This window comes from Pollicipes pollicipes, unplaced genomic scaffold (assembly GCF_011947565.3).
Source record: "Pollicipes pollicipes isolate AB1234 unplaced genomic scaffold, Ppol_2.1 Scaffold_4881;HRSCAF=5763_pilon_pilon_pilon, whole genome shotgun sequence".
In the NCBI taxonomy this organism is placed as follows: Eukaryota; Metazoa; Arthropoda; class Thecostraca; order Pollicipedomorpha; family Pollicipedidae; genus Pollicipes; species Pollicipes pollicipes.
This window is the reverse complement of record NW_023596576.1, coordinates 8,658,292-8,672,700: the sequence shown is the minus strand read 5'-3', so window position 1 is coordinate 8,672,700 and position 14,409 is coordinate 8,658,292. Positions and strand designations below refer to the sequence as shown.

Sequence of the window (14,409 nt, the reverse complement as noted above, 5' to 3'; positions counted from 1 at the left end):
AGTTCATGGTCACCACCTTGGGCAGCGGCATGGTGCGCCCGAGAACTGTAATTTAGTAACGATAAAGCGGGTAGATAAGTGAATTGTACGATACGCAGCTGAAATAATTGGTTAGGGACCAGAGCAAAACATGGATAGCTCATTGATACGCCAGTTCCTGTACCTTTAAGCGTTTGTGGATTATTGTGGTGTGTTCGCGGTGGTTAGGTATTATCAATGGGCTTGAGACTCGTTCGTAAAAAAAATCTTTCTGCGTGGGAAATCGTGGTAGCGCCCCCCCCCCCCCCGTCGCAAATTTTGGCTGCGCATTTGGTGAGCTCAGTGTTGAAAGAACCGGCCTTTTAATACCCCTTCAATGATGGTAGAACTCGGTTGTCGACTCCTGTTTTTGTGTAAATAGAAATTGACCCTTCTCTCTGTTTTAGTTGTCAAAGACCTGGCCCAAGAAGTGGTTGAAGCCTGGATGAAAGTCATCAAAGGGGAACCGGGCACTAAGGACAAGAAAAGGAAGAGTGTGGACTCCGAAGAGGGTGACGACAATAACTGGAAGATGGAGATAAGAAATGGCATTTGCGTGATTAAGAAAGTGGATAGCGATTCGACGCCTGCTGTGGATAAGAAGGGAGGTGCCAGTGCACAGGACCCAGCAGAGGTCGTTAACGACGCTGAAGGGGAGGGGAATGGCGGGGAGTCCGAGGAGGAAGCGCAAAACGTGAAGGTGGAGGCGGGAGACGAGGGAGGAGATCAGGGGGCCGAGGGGAAAGGGGAGGAGGAACAGAGTAACGAGAAAGACGATAAAAAAGAGAGCGTAGTTAAAGACGCAGAGTGCGACGAGCCATCTGCCGAGAAAAGGGCTGTAGAGACGAGATCGAAAAAAGAGGACGGATCGAAAAGTCCGAAGGGGAAGAAGCGTGAACATTCATCGTCTCGATCTGACAGCAAAAGCTCTAAGCGAAAGAGTTTGGAAAGTAGTTCAAGCTCGAAGGACAAGGAGAAGAAGAGTAGCAGTTCTAGACATTCGAGGGATTCCAGTCGTCGTCACAGGGACCGGCATAAGGACCGGGAGGGCGAAAAGATGCGAGAGCGCGAGAAGGAAAAGGAAAAGGAGAGAAAGCGGCAGAGCGAGAAGGACAAGGAAACGTTAGAAAAAGTGCGCGGGCAGGGTATTAGTCTGGGGGGATTGGGTGCAATACCGAAGAAGAGTGCGACGAGCCAGAGCAAGGATGGGTCTTCCGGGACCGCTGGGGAAAAGGATGCACCGCCGGCGGGCGCGCCGGTGAAAAAGCCACTTCTGGGCGTCCGGCCCGGCCCGCTCCCGGACGTCCGGCGACCCACGGTCAAGACGTTCGGCGCCAAGTTCCGCTCGACTGGCCTGGAGGACGCCGTGTCGACGGCGGCGCCGCCCAAGAAGAAGCCGGCGGAGGTGGTGCGGCCGCGGCCGCCGGCGGTGGCGCAGCCGCCATCCAAGCGGCCGGAGCCGCCTGTCGTCGTCACGCCCCCCGATAAGCGGTCACGCATAGAGCAACGGCCGCCGGTCGAGCGGCCCGGTGGCATCAAAGTGATCCCACCGAAACGTGAGTATGGTGGCGGATAGGGGGTGGGGTCGTCCGATTCCGCTTGCTCGTCGCTCGGAACGGTCGGCTGCTGCAGCGGGGTATGCGGCTAATTTTCCGACAGTGTAGTTGATGCCGTTGGTTGCCAGACTGCCATGTTTGTGTATCTGCGTGCGGCGGCTCGACCCGGGTACCGACCGCCAACCCAGACGCCGCGACAGACAACACCACGGCCACTGCCGGCTCAGTCTACACAGCCAACCGGTATGTGGAGAGCGCCGACTCTCCAGTTTATATATGTTATGCCCATTCGTGCTCGATGAGGTCCGTTTTTAGTCGTGCAAACCCGAGAGAGAGCTTCGTCATTTGTAAGCTGGAACGCCAATCCATGCTCGCAGAGTTGTATGTTGGGACGCTGGTACAGTCTCTGACGTGAGCCCGCCCTCTGGCTGGAGGCGTTTCCTTGTCTTTCATCGTTGGTAATAGTTCGGCGTTCTGGAGTAGGGAAAACATCATCTCATGTGATCTGCTGTTCGGTCATGACCCCAATGTGGCATCCGACAGGAGAATTCATGATCGGATAATAGTAATGTCCGTTACGGGGAAGGTCGTGGGCTGGTTGAGTGTGTTAACTTGTATGCCATTGCTCACGGAATCTTAGTTCCTCTGCGAGTACTTCCGAGATAATTTTTTAATCTGGATCGCATCTGGCGGGCTTTTAGTACATCATCTACGGTTTATGTGTTGGCGCTATCCTTCAGTGAGCATCGAGGTTTTATTTCGATATGAAACAGGGTTAGATATTGTTTGATCACGTCCAAGTGGTCGGTGATATGGGTAAAGTTAGTCCTGGATTTTGTCTTTTTGAACGCGACTTATCGGCTCTTATCGGTATGCATGATTGGTAATTGGCTGTGGGTCTAGAACGCGTCGAGCGGGTGCCTCTTTTTTTACCTTGAAATTCCCTTCGGGCTGTGCCGCTCAGTTCACGGCTAATTTCACCGCCAATCAAATCCTTAAACCTATATGCGCCGTGGAGGGACGGCCGCTCCAAAGGAATATTCTAGAAGAAAATTGTCATTGTCTCCCAACGATGATGTCCAGTGGTCGTCTGTTAGCCGTTCAGAAGTAAGCAACAAAATGTGTCTATTAGCAGCGTTAGCAGTTCCGTGAACTAGGACAGAAGCCGTACGGACATAATTACTGCGTCTTAATGTCTATTTGTCTTCTCTAGCAGCCATTGGAGACTGCTAACCGCGCTCCCATGTGGGTGCACATGAAATCTGCCTACGTATATTGGAACGTTTTTTTTTTTTTTTGCTACTTTGAGTGCACTGCGCTTTGAAGCAGCTGGTTTGCAGCCATGTTATTATTCACATATCGGTTATCAGTGCACTCCAGATGTCTGTCGCGCTCCAGGAGACTTCTGCCTGTAGCCAGTCTCATAGAGCCAAACTACAACTTGCCTTGCTTTCAAATTACTCCATGTTATAGTATGGCCCTGAGGCATCTTATTGATCAGTTAAACTGATTTTGAAGTCAGGGTGATCTGTATGAGTCAGCTTAACTACCTCCCGGCCCATATGGCAAACAGTGCGATCAAAAACACGGCTGGTGTATTTCTGTATGAGATTGGCTACTGTCCAGCTGTCTCAAACTCAAATTATGGAATGTTCTTTTTCATGATCTTTGTGTTTGGCATTGTGACTACCAATCAGGGTTCCCATGCTTCTGGATATATGTGGAAACCCTGGGCGCAGTCACAACTTCGAGAACAGTGATTTATGACGAGCTCAAAAGCTTGGATTTTCTATCAAATTCGTGTTATGTGCCCTCATGCTTTTAGACCGTACTTGAGCTTTTCAAGCAAAATTGCCCAGTTGAACATGGGAACCCTGCTACCGCAACAGACACGCCGTCATTTTTGCGAATTTTAGCATTGGGGGTTTGTGTTAGTCGTGTTGCTGCACCACTGGACATCCTCTTGAGCATTGTTCCTCTGGCTTTGGTCTGGCTCGTGTTGATGGCTCGCGACTTAAGGAAATGTGATGTCGCAGCCATGAGCGGAATGCGATCTCGCCTGTCATGTTTGGCAAGGCGGCCGTTGCGCTTGAGCGTTGGACATCCTGTTGCAGCCGTCTCTGAACTGTCTTATGTGCCTTATGGTGTAGCTGCAACTAGTCGCTGATGATAGTGCGCTGCGTGCGAGGACCAGCTGTGAGGCTCGCGACCGGTCGCTCTACTGTGTGTGTGCGTGTGCGTGCGTGCCGACGTCGGCGCGTCGGTCGCCTCGCCGCTGCAGTGGCGGACCTCGGCGGCGGCGCTCGCCGTCTCACCACCCCAGCGCAGGCCAGTCCCCGGGGACGCTCATGAGCCCCGTAGATAGATGGGCGAAATAAGCCCGCCGAGGAGATAACTCGGCTTAGGTAGGAACGGCAGGCAGTCGTCGGCGGCGCCAGCGGCGGCCGGAGGCTGCCTGCGGCACGCGGCGACGGCGGGGGGCGGGTGTAGCACGAACTGACGTCACCCACTGTCCGCATCTTCCACGGAACAACGCGCGAGGACAAGAAAAGGCTGCTCCGGTGACTATTGGCGAGGTGATAAATCTGACGTCCACTTCCCAGCTCTGGCGGGGGAGGGGGCGTCGCATGGAACAGGGCCACAAACTGAGTTCCACGGATGTGTGGTGGTAGCGTTTTGGCGGGATGGAGATTTGGCCCGGGTGATCAGGTCGGCAGTTGTCAGCTGTCTGGTGATTCCCAGCCCTGTGCAGAGCCGTGCCGACTAAGAGCTTGAGTGGAAATTGACGACGAGGGATTGTGGGCTCTCGGCCTAGAAATCTTGGTCTTCGTTTCCAGTCAAAAATATTTACTTCTCTGCAGATTTCGGTCTCATGGTTTCAGCTAAAACTTTTGGGTCCCCATCCCACCTCATCACGGCATTGCTGGAACAATTTCGACGATGTATGCCTGTAAATGTTGCGGCGGGACTAATGACTTCTGCCGCCAGGTGCTTCACTGCCGCTGTCGGGCATTGCCGTGCAGAGGTGCAGTCAATACTCTACGTCTATTTCATTATTTATGGCCGCCAGGCGCTGCCAGTGCAACCCTGAAAGGCAGGGCTGTCGTATTTGCATAAAATGAGCGTTAGACATGCAGCGGTTGGGCTCCTGTTCCTCCATATGCATTTGGAAGACCCATAACTTTACAAGCGTGCATGTCCCGCTCGTCAAGGTCGTGGAGGTACGATTGCGCTGGGGACTTTGGGAGGCGGACGCCCATAGTTTTAAGCTGTTGTTGGGAGGGGATGTGTTCTGTCCAGCATGTCTCCATTAATGCTTTAACATTTGGGGAATGCCTTTGAGCTTGCTGAGGGCGTCCCGTGCAGCGCGGGAGTTTGTCAGTTTCAGGGCTGGGGCAGCAATGCATTTGACCGGCGGTGGGTGGAGTTGCGATCGCCTCTGCTAAGTCAAACTTTTGCTTGCTACATGATTTGCGTGATCAGTTTTGGTTAAGTCAAGACATTGCTTTGGCTCTTGTCGGTTCAGAGTCGGAAGGTCGTCGAATCAGTGGTGATCGGTCCAAATATGAATTCGGCAACATGCACTTAGCAGGGCATTTTCCGTCTGCACCAAATGGAGGACAGTCAAGTCTGGCAATCCATGTACGGAAAATGCTTCGTATGTGGGCCTTTATATATATATATATATATATATATATATATATATATATATATAATATTGCACGGTTCTCTAAAGCTGCCGCCGCCGGTATCACTCCTTGGAAATGGGTCCGGAATCCGAGCTATGCATGCCGAGTCTGGGCCGGGTCCACCTGAGAGCTGCTTGAAGGCAGGGATTCGAATGACCTCCATCCAAGGGATCTGTGGAGAGAGTTAGACATGGCTCCGGTGCAGGGTCAATGGGCAGGCGCACCCCACCGAATCTGCCAGCACGGCGGAGGTTGGAGAGTAACTGTATTCCGTCGCTCTCAGCTGGGGACACACAACACATGTATTGACTAGCTATGACACGCAACAATTGCGTTGCGGATGGCATACCCATGACGAGCAGCGTTGGTATGATATATCAGAATGCAACATAAAGTGGACATCGACTTGCTGCACTGCTTGGAACGCGAGTTGGACGACCGTCCGGTGCACCGTAGCGAACGCTCCAAGCTGTCCGTTCCATCCACCAAAGCGACTGGTCCAGGCTACGCTCATTGGTTCTGCTGAGATCTTTCCGGACTGGGACTGAATGCCGCGATCGCTAAGTTACTTTTGCTGAGGGTGTGCGGTATGTACGTACCGACCGCTGGGGACAGAAGCGTTGGAACTCATTTTGGCTTTTCCGCGTACGCGGTAGGGTTGATGTCGAGTTTCCCCAAGGGTGGGAGTAGCTACCTCGCCAATCTGCTGCCCGTGATTATGGACAGCCTTTAGCAATGATTCAAGTACGGGCCTCGTCAGCCTGGCACGTGGAATCGGGCGTCGACATTCATTTTAAGCGTTATGTTCCGCGCAGCGTCCGTAAGGCGTAGCGTCCAATGCGTCGTGACAGGGCTCATTCTACCCTCGCCCTTTTGGCGTGGCGGGCAGTTGCTCACGGCGGAGCTGCAAACGGTAATAGTGAGGTTCCAGAATGGGCAGGATTGTTATGCAGACGGATGTCAGGCTTCCTGCATTTTGTCCACGGTGATGAGACGTCGGCTACACTCTGAGATTGACCATTCTCTTGCACAGTGCCCCCCCCCCCCCCTCCCCCCACACACACGGGTTGTAAGGCGCGTCCCGCCGCCAGGTTTCCGCTGATTGCGCTTATGGCGGCAAGGCGATCGGTGCCGCGTATTTCAGGCCGAAATGCCGTGGAAGGTATGGGTGATTTTGCATTGCAACCGCTCGTATGGACTTAATGCAGGGCGAGAACTGGACGTCATGACAGAAATCCCCATGCAATACGCGCAGTAAACAGTGGGCTGCGTGCATCCGCGGCTAAGCCGTGGGACGTATGGGCCCTTTGCAGCATTGGTCGTTGTGGGCCGCGTGTGGTCCGCCATTAAAACGTGTTGCGTGCTCTGAGCGTGATTAGTTTGCTCGGGTGGTGTGCCACCGCATTTGCTTGGGACGGACTATCGACGCGCCCCGTAATGAGCAGGAGGCATCAGAACATTGCGAGAAGTCTTGCTGAGTCATTGGTTCGAACGGGAAGGGTGCGGGAAAGCGCTGACCAACGTTGGGGCGCAAGCCCGCTGTGGCGGAACGGGGCGTTGCGATGCGGTGCGTTCTTCGCCGTGGTAATTTCTCCACTGCGATGATGGGTTGCCGAATGACGCCTTGCGAAGCGCAGGTATCCTTTAATATACTTGGGGCGGAGCTCGGTTCAGAGAGCAGTATTCATGTCCGGATGGGCCGAGTGCGGCGGGTATATAGCGGGGATGCTGTCTGATGCACGCTCATCGATGTGGCGACCGAGTCTTCGTGGTCGACACTGCTTGTGTTGAGTTCGCTGTCTGCATTCAAAGATCTGCTGAAATCGGTTTAGCCACCTTCTGCGGCGTTATGCATGTATTTTTTTGGAGAGGCCTGTCGCGCTCTTGGGCTGTTGTTTGCTCGCGAAGATGGCAGGTTCGATCGTATAGGGAAGGACAGCAAACGGTTGGTTGCGGTAGTGCTTAACATTACCGCAACGACCCTGCGTGATAAAAGTCGGTCACCATTCCTGCCAGTTGTCCATCCCCCGACTTCTGGGACTGTGCTTTGCCCTTATGCGGTCCCAATAGAAAGAAGACGACAGAAAGATAAAATTGCTGGTCAATCCAGGGTTCCGACGACGCTCCGTGGGTACGTCATCACTGAATCAACCGTGCTGCGTCTTCCCGTATACTACGCATGCACGCCCGGCTAGATGCACGTTCTCAATGGTGGAAATCACCCGAAATCGCGCATGTTACACTATTTTAGTGCATTTTGCTGGAAAGCTGGGACGTCGCTTCTAAACCGATTGGCCCGTCTAAAGTCAAACGACCAAGCAGGTCCGGGTCTGGCAGGCTCTTCCCGGGTATTGGCCGGAACCGCCTCCGCCGTGGGTTGCGGCTTCGTGCCGTTACCTGCGTGGCCGTCGGATCAAGGGCGAGCCGCGATACCAGTTCCAGAGACTGGGAAGACAGCCCCACATGGGTGGGGGGGGGGGGGGGACGATAGCCATTTTGTCTATTTCTTTCCACCAGTCAGTCCCCTTGGGGTCAGTTTTAGATTTTCGATAAATTGGGCTTCAGCCGTCGGCTCCCCTGATTCCTGGCCCGTAGGTTCGTGCCAGTTTGATCCAGTAAAACCGCATTCCGTCGGTTGGAGCTGCTTTGGCCACATGCCAGGCAGAGGCGTGCCCGTGAGTGGTACGCCGCGGACGTGACGCGCTCGCTGGTGGTGGTGGGGGGGGGGGGGAGGGGGTGAATCACCGCCGGGCGTGGACGCTACAGGACCAGGGCAGTCGGCTCGCGCTGAAGCCCAAATCACCGACACCATCAGGCTGATTCCGGGGTAGAGGGGCTGGGCATAGTATCGATTGGACAGCTGATTGGCCACTCGATTGGGGCTCGTAGGGTCGCAGCCGCCTGCCTCTTGCGTTACCGGGCGGAAGGGATTCGGTCACCCGAAAGAAAGTGGCGGCGGAGGCGCAGGAGCCTGGGATTACAGCTCTCTGTTGGCGTAACGGAGAAAAAAAAACAAATGGCCGTCGGGGCTGTTGTCCACCGCTCGTCCTTTAGGAACTCCGACATGTTTCACGCCTGAGGTTTTGCGTCGAAAGTTATCTGTGAGCTGCAGCCGCTTTCAAATGGTTGGCTATTACAGAGTTAAATGTTTGCGTCGCCTGCGCCGAGCGTCAGCTGGCTCCATCATGGTGATGTCCGGTGTGGGTTCTGGAAGAGGTCACGGCATCGGGTGTTAAACGCCGGAGTCGTCGCGGGGCGTAAGACTTTCAGGTGCGGGGACTGGACGGGCGGTGCGCATGTGTTGAACCTGACCCGGAGGTGGGGTCTGCTGGATTAACATGTTTCTGAGCACAAATGACCCCGTTAACTGCATAGGAAGAAAACACCCTTGGGCGATCATCACCAAGACGGCCAGCTCCGTTCCTAAAGATGAGATCAGGCTCGTCGACGTTTTCCTGTGCCGTGGCCATACACTTCTGCGCTGGATGGGCGTTAGTGCTTAACAGCGACTTGACCTCTTTTCTTTCTTGGCGTGTGATTCCCAGCCTGTCCGGTTCATCGACCCTTCCGCTTCGTGCGTGGATGAATATCAACCTTCCGGGTGCGTGCATGTAGCATGCGGTGGTAGGCGTCACTGGAGAGGGAGTACCGTCCCCCAGCTCTGTACAACTAAGTCCACACTTATTGCTACCTCAGGATTGGCAAGAACAGTTTTTCAGACTGTGGACACTCGCCCTCGAAACTGTTGGCGACGATCAACAACCTGGGTGCGGACCAACACAGTGTAGTTTGGGTTAATTGAGACCCGTGCTGCAGGCTGGCGTATGGCCTATTGTACCTGGCCACCAGAGCGCCAGGTGATGGCGACCCCCGGCTCAGCTTGGTGCCCTTCGGCGATTTAAATATGGAGATGAATGCTCCCTTCAGAAGCTTAGGTTTCAATCGGCTTCAACATTTTCTCCCTCAGCATGTTACCTCAAACGGGCGGCAGCGAGCCCGCGCTGGTAGTGAGGTCATCGGGAGCGGCGCCGAGTGAGCTTCGGCCGCGACGCTGAGTGCCCGAAACGCAGCGCCCGCAGCAGAGGGCATGCAGGAACCGGAGTGACAGATTGGGTGCATCCGCTTGTCCACCGAAAAAAGACGGTTGGGACGACCTTCATGTAGTCATTTCCGCATTGTCGAAGAAGTCATTGAAGAGATGGGTCCAGTCTTAGAGTGCCGTCTGTGCCAAGCTGAATATTGCGACGGGCGGTACCTCAACAAATTTATCCAAATTGGAGGCTAAATGTGCCCAAACTAATAAAATAGGAGTTAAGCTATTGACTTCAATTAGAGCCTTGAGTGGGTGACGGGGGTTAGACACCCGCCCCAGGCGGAATTTTTCGTACGAGGTGTGGCGAACGATTGCTGCGTGATCAGGCAAAGCTGGAGATAATTGTATTGTGTGTTTTGCACGAAAGGTCCCGGTTCAATGAATTTAGGCGCCGCTCCTGGAGGCGTGCGGCATTTTCCGATGTGCACAGTCTGGAAGCATGTTAAGCTGGTTGTTTTCAACAGCAACCTATTTTTCCCAAAGACTAGGACCTGACGGCCTTTCTTGCTGACGTCAAGTGATTTCCGAGTGGAACGGCACTGGGGGATCTCAAGGAATGGATCGTGTGTCATCGGGATCTGGGGTGGTTCTCGTATTATGACTTGGACAGCTTGGACGTAGCGGTGAGGATATGGGCGCGTGACACTCCCGTCCCTCACGAATGGTCCAGCGAAAGAAGTCTGCAGCTAGGACGAGGCGATGGGCGAAAACTATACGGAGGAAGCTGAGGCTCCTCCAAAAAACTGGCATGGGGTCTGGCAACCAACAGCCTGCCGTGATGTCGCGCATTCAGCGCATGCGTTCCGTGTTGGGTGTGACATTGGTCTGTACGCTGCGTCTAGTGTGTGGCCACGCGCGCACGGCCTGTCGTGTGGCCCCAGCCCCGCCGTAGCTGGACTGACGCGCGTCTGTGTTCGCAGCGCTCCACCTTCAGGAGGCGTCCGGCTTCATGGACGCGCTGAACGCCAGCGCTGAGGTCACCAAGCGGAAAACCACGAAGCGCACGCGCCGCCTGTCGTCGCGCGAGGACTCCAAAGAGTCGAAGAAGGACGAGTCGCCCGCCGTCACGTCACCGGTCGCTGCCAAGCCGCAGTTCAAGGTCAGGCAGCGGTCATTGAGGCGCAGCGGCCGGGGAAGAGCTGCCCGCAGCCCGGCAGGCTGTCGGGAACGCTGTGCTTGCTGGCTGGTGGCCCGAACCGCGCTGTGTGCCGTATGTTTGTACGGCGCGAGATATCTCAAAACTCATGTCCTGCTGTGTGGAAGGTCGCTGAAGCTTTCCATGCACGCCACTTATGCTTTCTTGTATGTTTCGAGGGGGAACGCTGTAACTTACGCGTTTTGTTTTGCCCATCCCAGCGTGCCGGCCGATGGTGCGCTTGCCGGCGGGAGAGTGACCGAGTGGGTGTTTGTTCTGCAGTTTTATCAGGACACACAGGAGGACGAGAAGAAGGAGCCGTCTCCAGAGGGCGACCGGAAGCCAGCGGAGGCCGACGGATCTCCGGAGACGGCCGACGGCGCAGACACGGCTGAAAAGGGCGCTGACGAGAACCACGAGCCGGAGGAGGAGCGAGGTAGGCCCCCGTGCCCGGCAGCCGCTGGCGCACATCGCCCGCCGAACGGCAACGGCGCCTGTGTCGGCAGCTGGCTGCCTAGTGTGCCGTGCGCTCTTCGCTATTGCTCTGCGTGTATTCTTTGAGCGAGGTTTGGATTTTTGCCCGACTTAGGTGGCAGGGACGTGAACATTTTTCATGCTATCACACCTTGGCGAGGGGTTCACTGCCGGTTGCCCCTCTCCTTGCTCTAAATGGGCTAATCAGCATCGAACTGGGCGGCGGTCAACCCAGCATTTAAGCGCCTCAGGATTGACAAATGGACCGGGTAGGTCAGGTGTGGGGGTTCGGGGTCAAAGGGCATCGGATTAGCGCCAATAACTGGTGTGGAGAGGGCGCTGGGGAGGTAGGTTTGTATCAGCATGAATGTATATTCAGAGCTTTCACACCCATCTGGATGAATGGCGGGGCGCTGCTTTTGGAGCATTGCCTCTGCAGTATTCCGTGTGACGTGCTGGCGCAGCTCTTGCCCCGTCTTGTGTGGGACCAGCTGTGACGGTCATCAGCTGACTGTCAGCTGTTGTCGACAGCACCGACGCCGACGATTCCCCTGGAGCGTTCCGCGGAGGCGACAGAGGCCGCGCCGAAGCCGGCTCAGGCGCCAGCGGCGGCGGCGGACGCGAGCGCCGCCGGCGAGCTGAAGGGAGTGCTGGTGTACCACCGGCCGGCCAACCGGCGCCAGCTGAGCGTCCACTGGCGGCCCGACGCCACCCTGGTGGACGTCAGCTACTTCGACCTGGACGAGACGGAGCGCGGTGAGCAGGCGGCCGGGCGGACGGACTCGGAGGCAGACAGGCAAACCGCGGACGCCGCGGCCAAACTGGTCAGACTAGCTGGGCTTTGTGTTTATAGATGTCTAGGGGCGCGAGCGTGGATCAGTTTTCTATATTCAATTATTTCGTTCACGTTCTTGACTCGTCACTCTAGACACAAACGTCTAAGCCAACATGCAAGTTGTCTGACGACATTTGTAAAGCCTTCAATGGTGCATCTATCTGACCATAAATGTAGCGATGAATGAAGGCGGTGGTTGACACTGTTCCCCCTGTCCTGGCAGTGAACGTGAACCGGGCTAAGTTCCTGGAGATGCAGGCGATGGAGAAGCTGCGCGAGCGCGAGTACCTGCGCCGCGCGCGCCAGACCCGCGACGACGGCATGGCCGAGCAGATGGCCTGGCAGATGCTGATCGTGGTGGACAAGCCGCCGCCGCTGGTGAAGGCCGGCGCGCGCAGCCAGGAGCGCGGCATCCAGGAGGAGCGCGAGCGCGGCTGCCTGCCGGCCTTCTTCAACCCGGCAATGTGAGTCGGGCTCCGGGGCGACGTGACGCTGTAATCCAGCCGGCTTCTCGGGCTGACACGGCTGTGCTGGCGAATGCTGGCTGCTCGGTATTCCCAGACTGTTTAGAGTGATATGATAGCGACTGGTTCTGCTCATTGATATCTGGCTCGCTATGTCACCAGTTTGCAGAACCTTGGTATCGCTGCGATCGCCGACCTCCGTCGTGGTTGGAGAACTCTGGCAGAAGCTGAATATGACAGTGAAATATGTTATAGCTGGGCGGGAACGCCTATGCTGATTGTTGAGCGTTCTGGCTTGCAGCTGCGTGGTGCTAACGTCGCCCGGCCGCCAGGATGCCGGACACGCCTAACGAGCCGGAGCTGGAGCATCACGAGCGCACGCCGTGCAAGCCAGTGCCGCTGGAGGACGACCAGGACGGCGCCACGGTCAAGGACCACTCCGCCGATGGCTGGCCGGAGCCGCGCCCGGAGCCGCGCGCCGCGCCGCCGCCGGCCGTCTTCCCGGCGCCCGGCGGCCCGGTGCCGCCCATGATGCCGCCTGGACTTCTGCAGACCCCGTCCGGCTGGGTACGTGTCACGGCAGCTCTTAATCACGGGGGATGCAGGTGTAGCGCTTTTAAATGCCACTCCTAACCGGTTTGTTGTAAACGTGCATCGCTAGTGCTGTGTGGCGTGATATCACTATGATAGATTGCGGCGCAGTTTTGGATTGTTGTGAGTTCAATGTGGTTCCCGTGTCTTATGATGTGATTTGTGTTGACAGGGACCGGGCGGCCCGATGCAGCCCGGCATGGGTGGCATGATGGACATGAACCCGGGCATGATGCCACCCGACATGATGGGCCCGATGGGCATGCACGGCCCGGGCCCGGGACCGCCGGGCTTCGTGCCGCAGCCAATGGGCCCGCCGGGCGGCTGGGGCCCCATGGGCCCGCCCATGGGGCCCGGCGGCATGATGGGCGGCCCGGGCCCCGGTGGCATGGGCATGATGGGCGGGCCCGGGCCCGGGCCCGGGCCTGGGCCGCGCTTCGACCGGTTCCGCGGCCGCGGCGGCTGGCGCAGCGGCGCCGACGACCGCCGGCCGCCGGCCCGCCTCTGGAACGAGATCCCCTGCAAACACTTCCTGTCCGGCTTCTGCCGTAAGGGCATGTCCTGCAGCTTCATGCACGCGAGCCGAAACGGCGGCGGCGGCGGCGGCCGGGGGCGCGGACGCTCGGACGACTTTGTGTGAGAGCGCGCGCGCGCCGGCTGTGACCCGTGAATGGTGCACTTGAACCCAGTACAAAGGGATGGACGGCGTGAATGCCGCCGGCCCTCGCCAGCGCGCCCGGCGCACTCTGTGGACCCTGGTGTTGTACATGTGCCCTGGCGATAGTGTTTGTTACTGATCGGATGTGCTTGCTCATTGAATGTATGTATTTTATTACGCAATCCTGTCGCCTTGTTATACTGTGACAATAAATGGTACGGAAATGTGACGGTCTTGCTGTTTCATGCTGCGGGAACGGTGCGTACGCCTTTTGCGAGATCTAGTGGTTTTCCCACTAGTCTCCCACTCACGGCCTGGTTACGTCGCAATGTTGGTGCCGGAAGCGTCTGGGGTTCGCGCTAGCTCGGTCGTATCGGCAGCACGTGCTCTGTGACGGCCGCCGATTGTGGCTGCTTAGTGAGAAGCGGGGTGCGCAGCACTGACGGCGGCGGCGGTACAGAACAGCGTGCTGGGACTGCGGGGGACAGCACACAAACAGCTGTGCTCCTGGGTGCCGCTCAGTGCGATATCGGTTTTTTCAAGTGATGTGGACGAACCGTCCGGACTGTTAGTTCAACGCCCAAAGCAATTGGCTGCTGAAATGAAAAAGTGACGCATCAATGACTATTACATATGTGATGTTGTTCATAATCTTGAGCTGCACGCCGGCATGATGATTTTAAAGACTGTTGTATTATCTGCTTTTTTAAAGACTTGTACTATCTGTTTCTTTAAGAACTGTTGTACTATCTGTTTTTTTTGAAAGACTTGTACTATCTTGTTAATCACGTCGATTATGAACGATCCAGATGCGTCAAAATCCGCCCAAAGCTAAATCAACCGACTTATTGATGGGAAGCGTGCTTCAGAGGCCAGGTTTTACAGGTGGCAGCGCG

General features: G+C 56.2%; 1 protein-coding gene across 1 annotated transcript in view; it reads left to right on the top strand.

Moving 5' to 3' along the window:
* Nucleotides 1-13,956, top strand: part of LOC119099745 (nucleolar protein dao-5) — a 28,460-nt gene extending 14,504 nt beyond the window's left edge. The window contains exons 5-12 of the mRNA XM_037222806.1: nt 426-1,574; nt 10,277-10,455; nt 10,774-10,927; nt 11,497-11,721; nt 12,024-12,264; nt 12,597-12,831; nt 13,028-13,320; nt 13,932-13,956. Of these exons, the coding sequence (XP_037078701.1) occupies nt 426-1,574; nt 10,277-10,455; nt 10,774-10,927; nt 11,497-11,721; nt 12,024-12,264; nt 12,597-12,831; nt 13,028-13,320; nt 13,932-13,956 (2,501 nt within the window). The remainder of the gene's footprint in view (nt 1-425; nt 1,575-10,276; nt 10,456-10,773; nt 10,928-11,496; nt 11,722-12,023; nt 12,265-12,596; nt 12,832-13,027; nt 13,321-13,931) is intronic.
* Nucleotides 13,957-14,409: the final 453 nt, after the last annotated feature.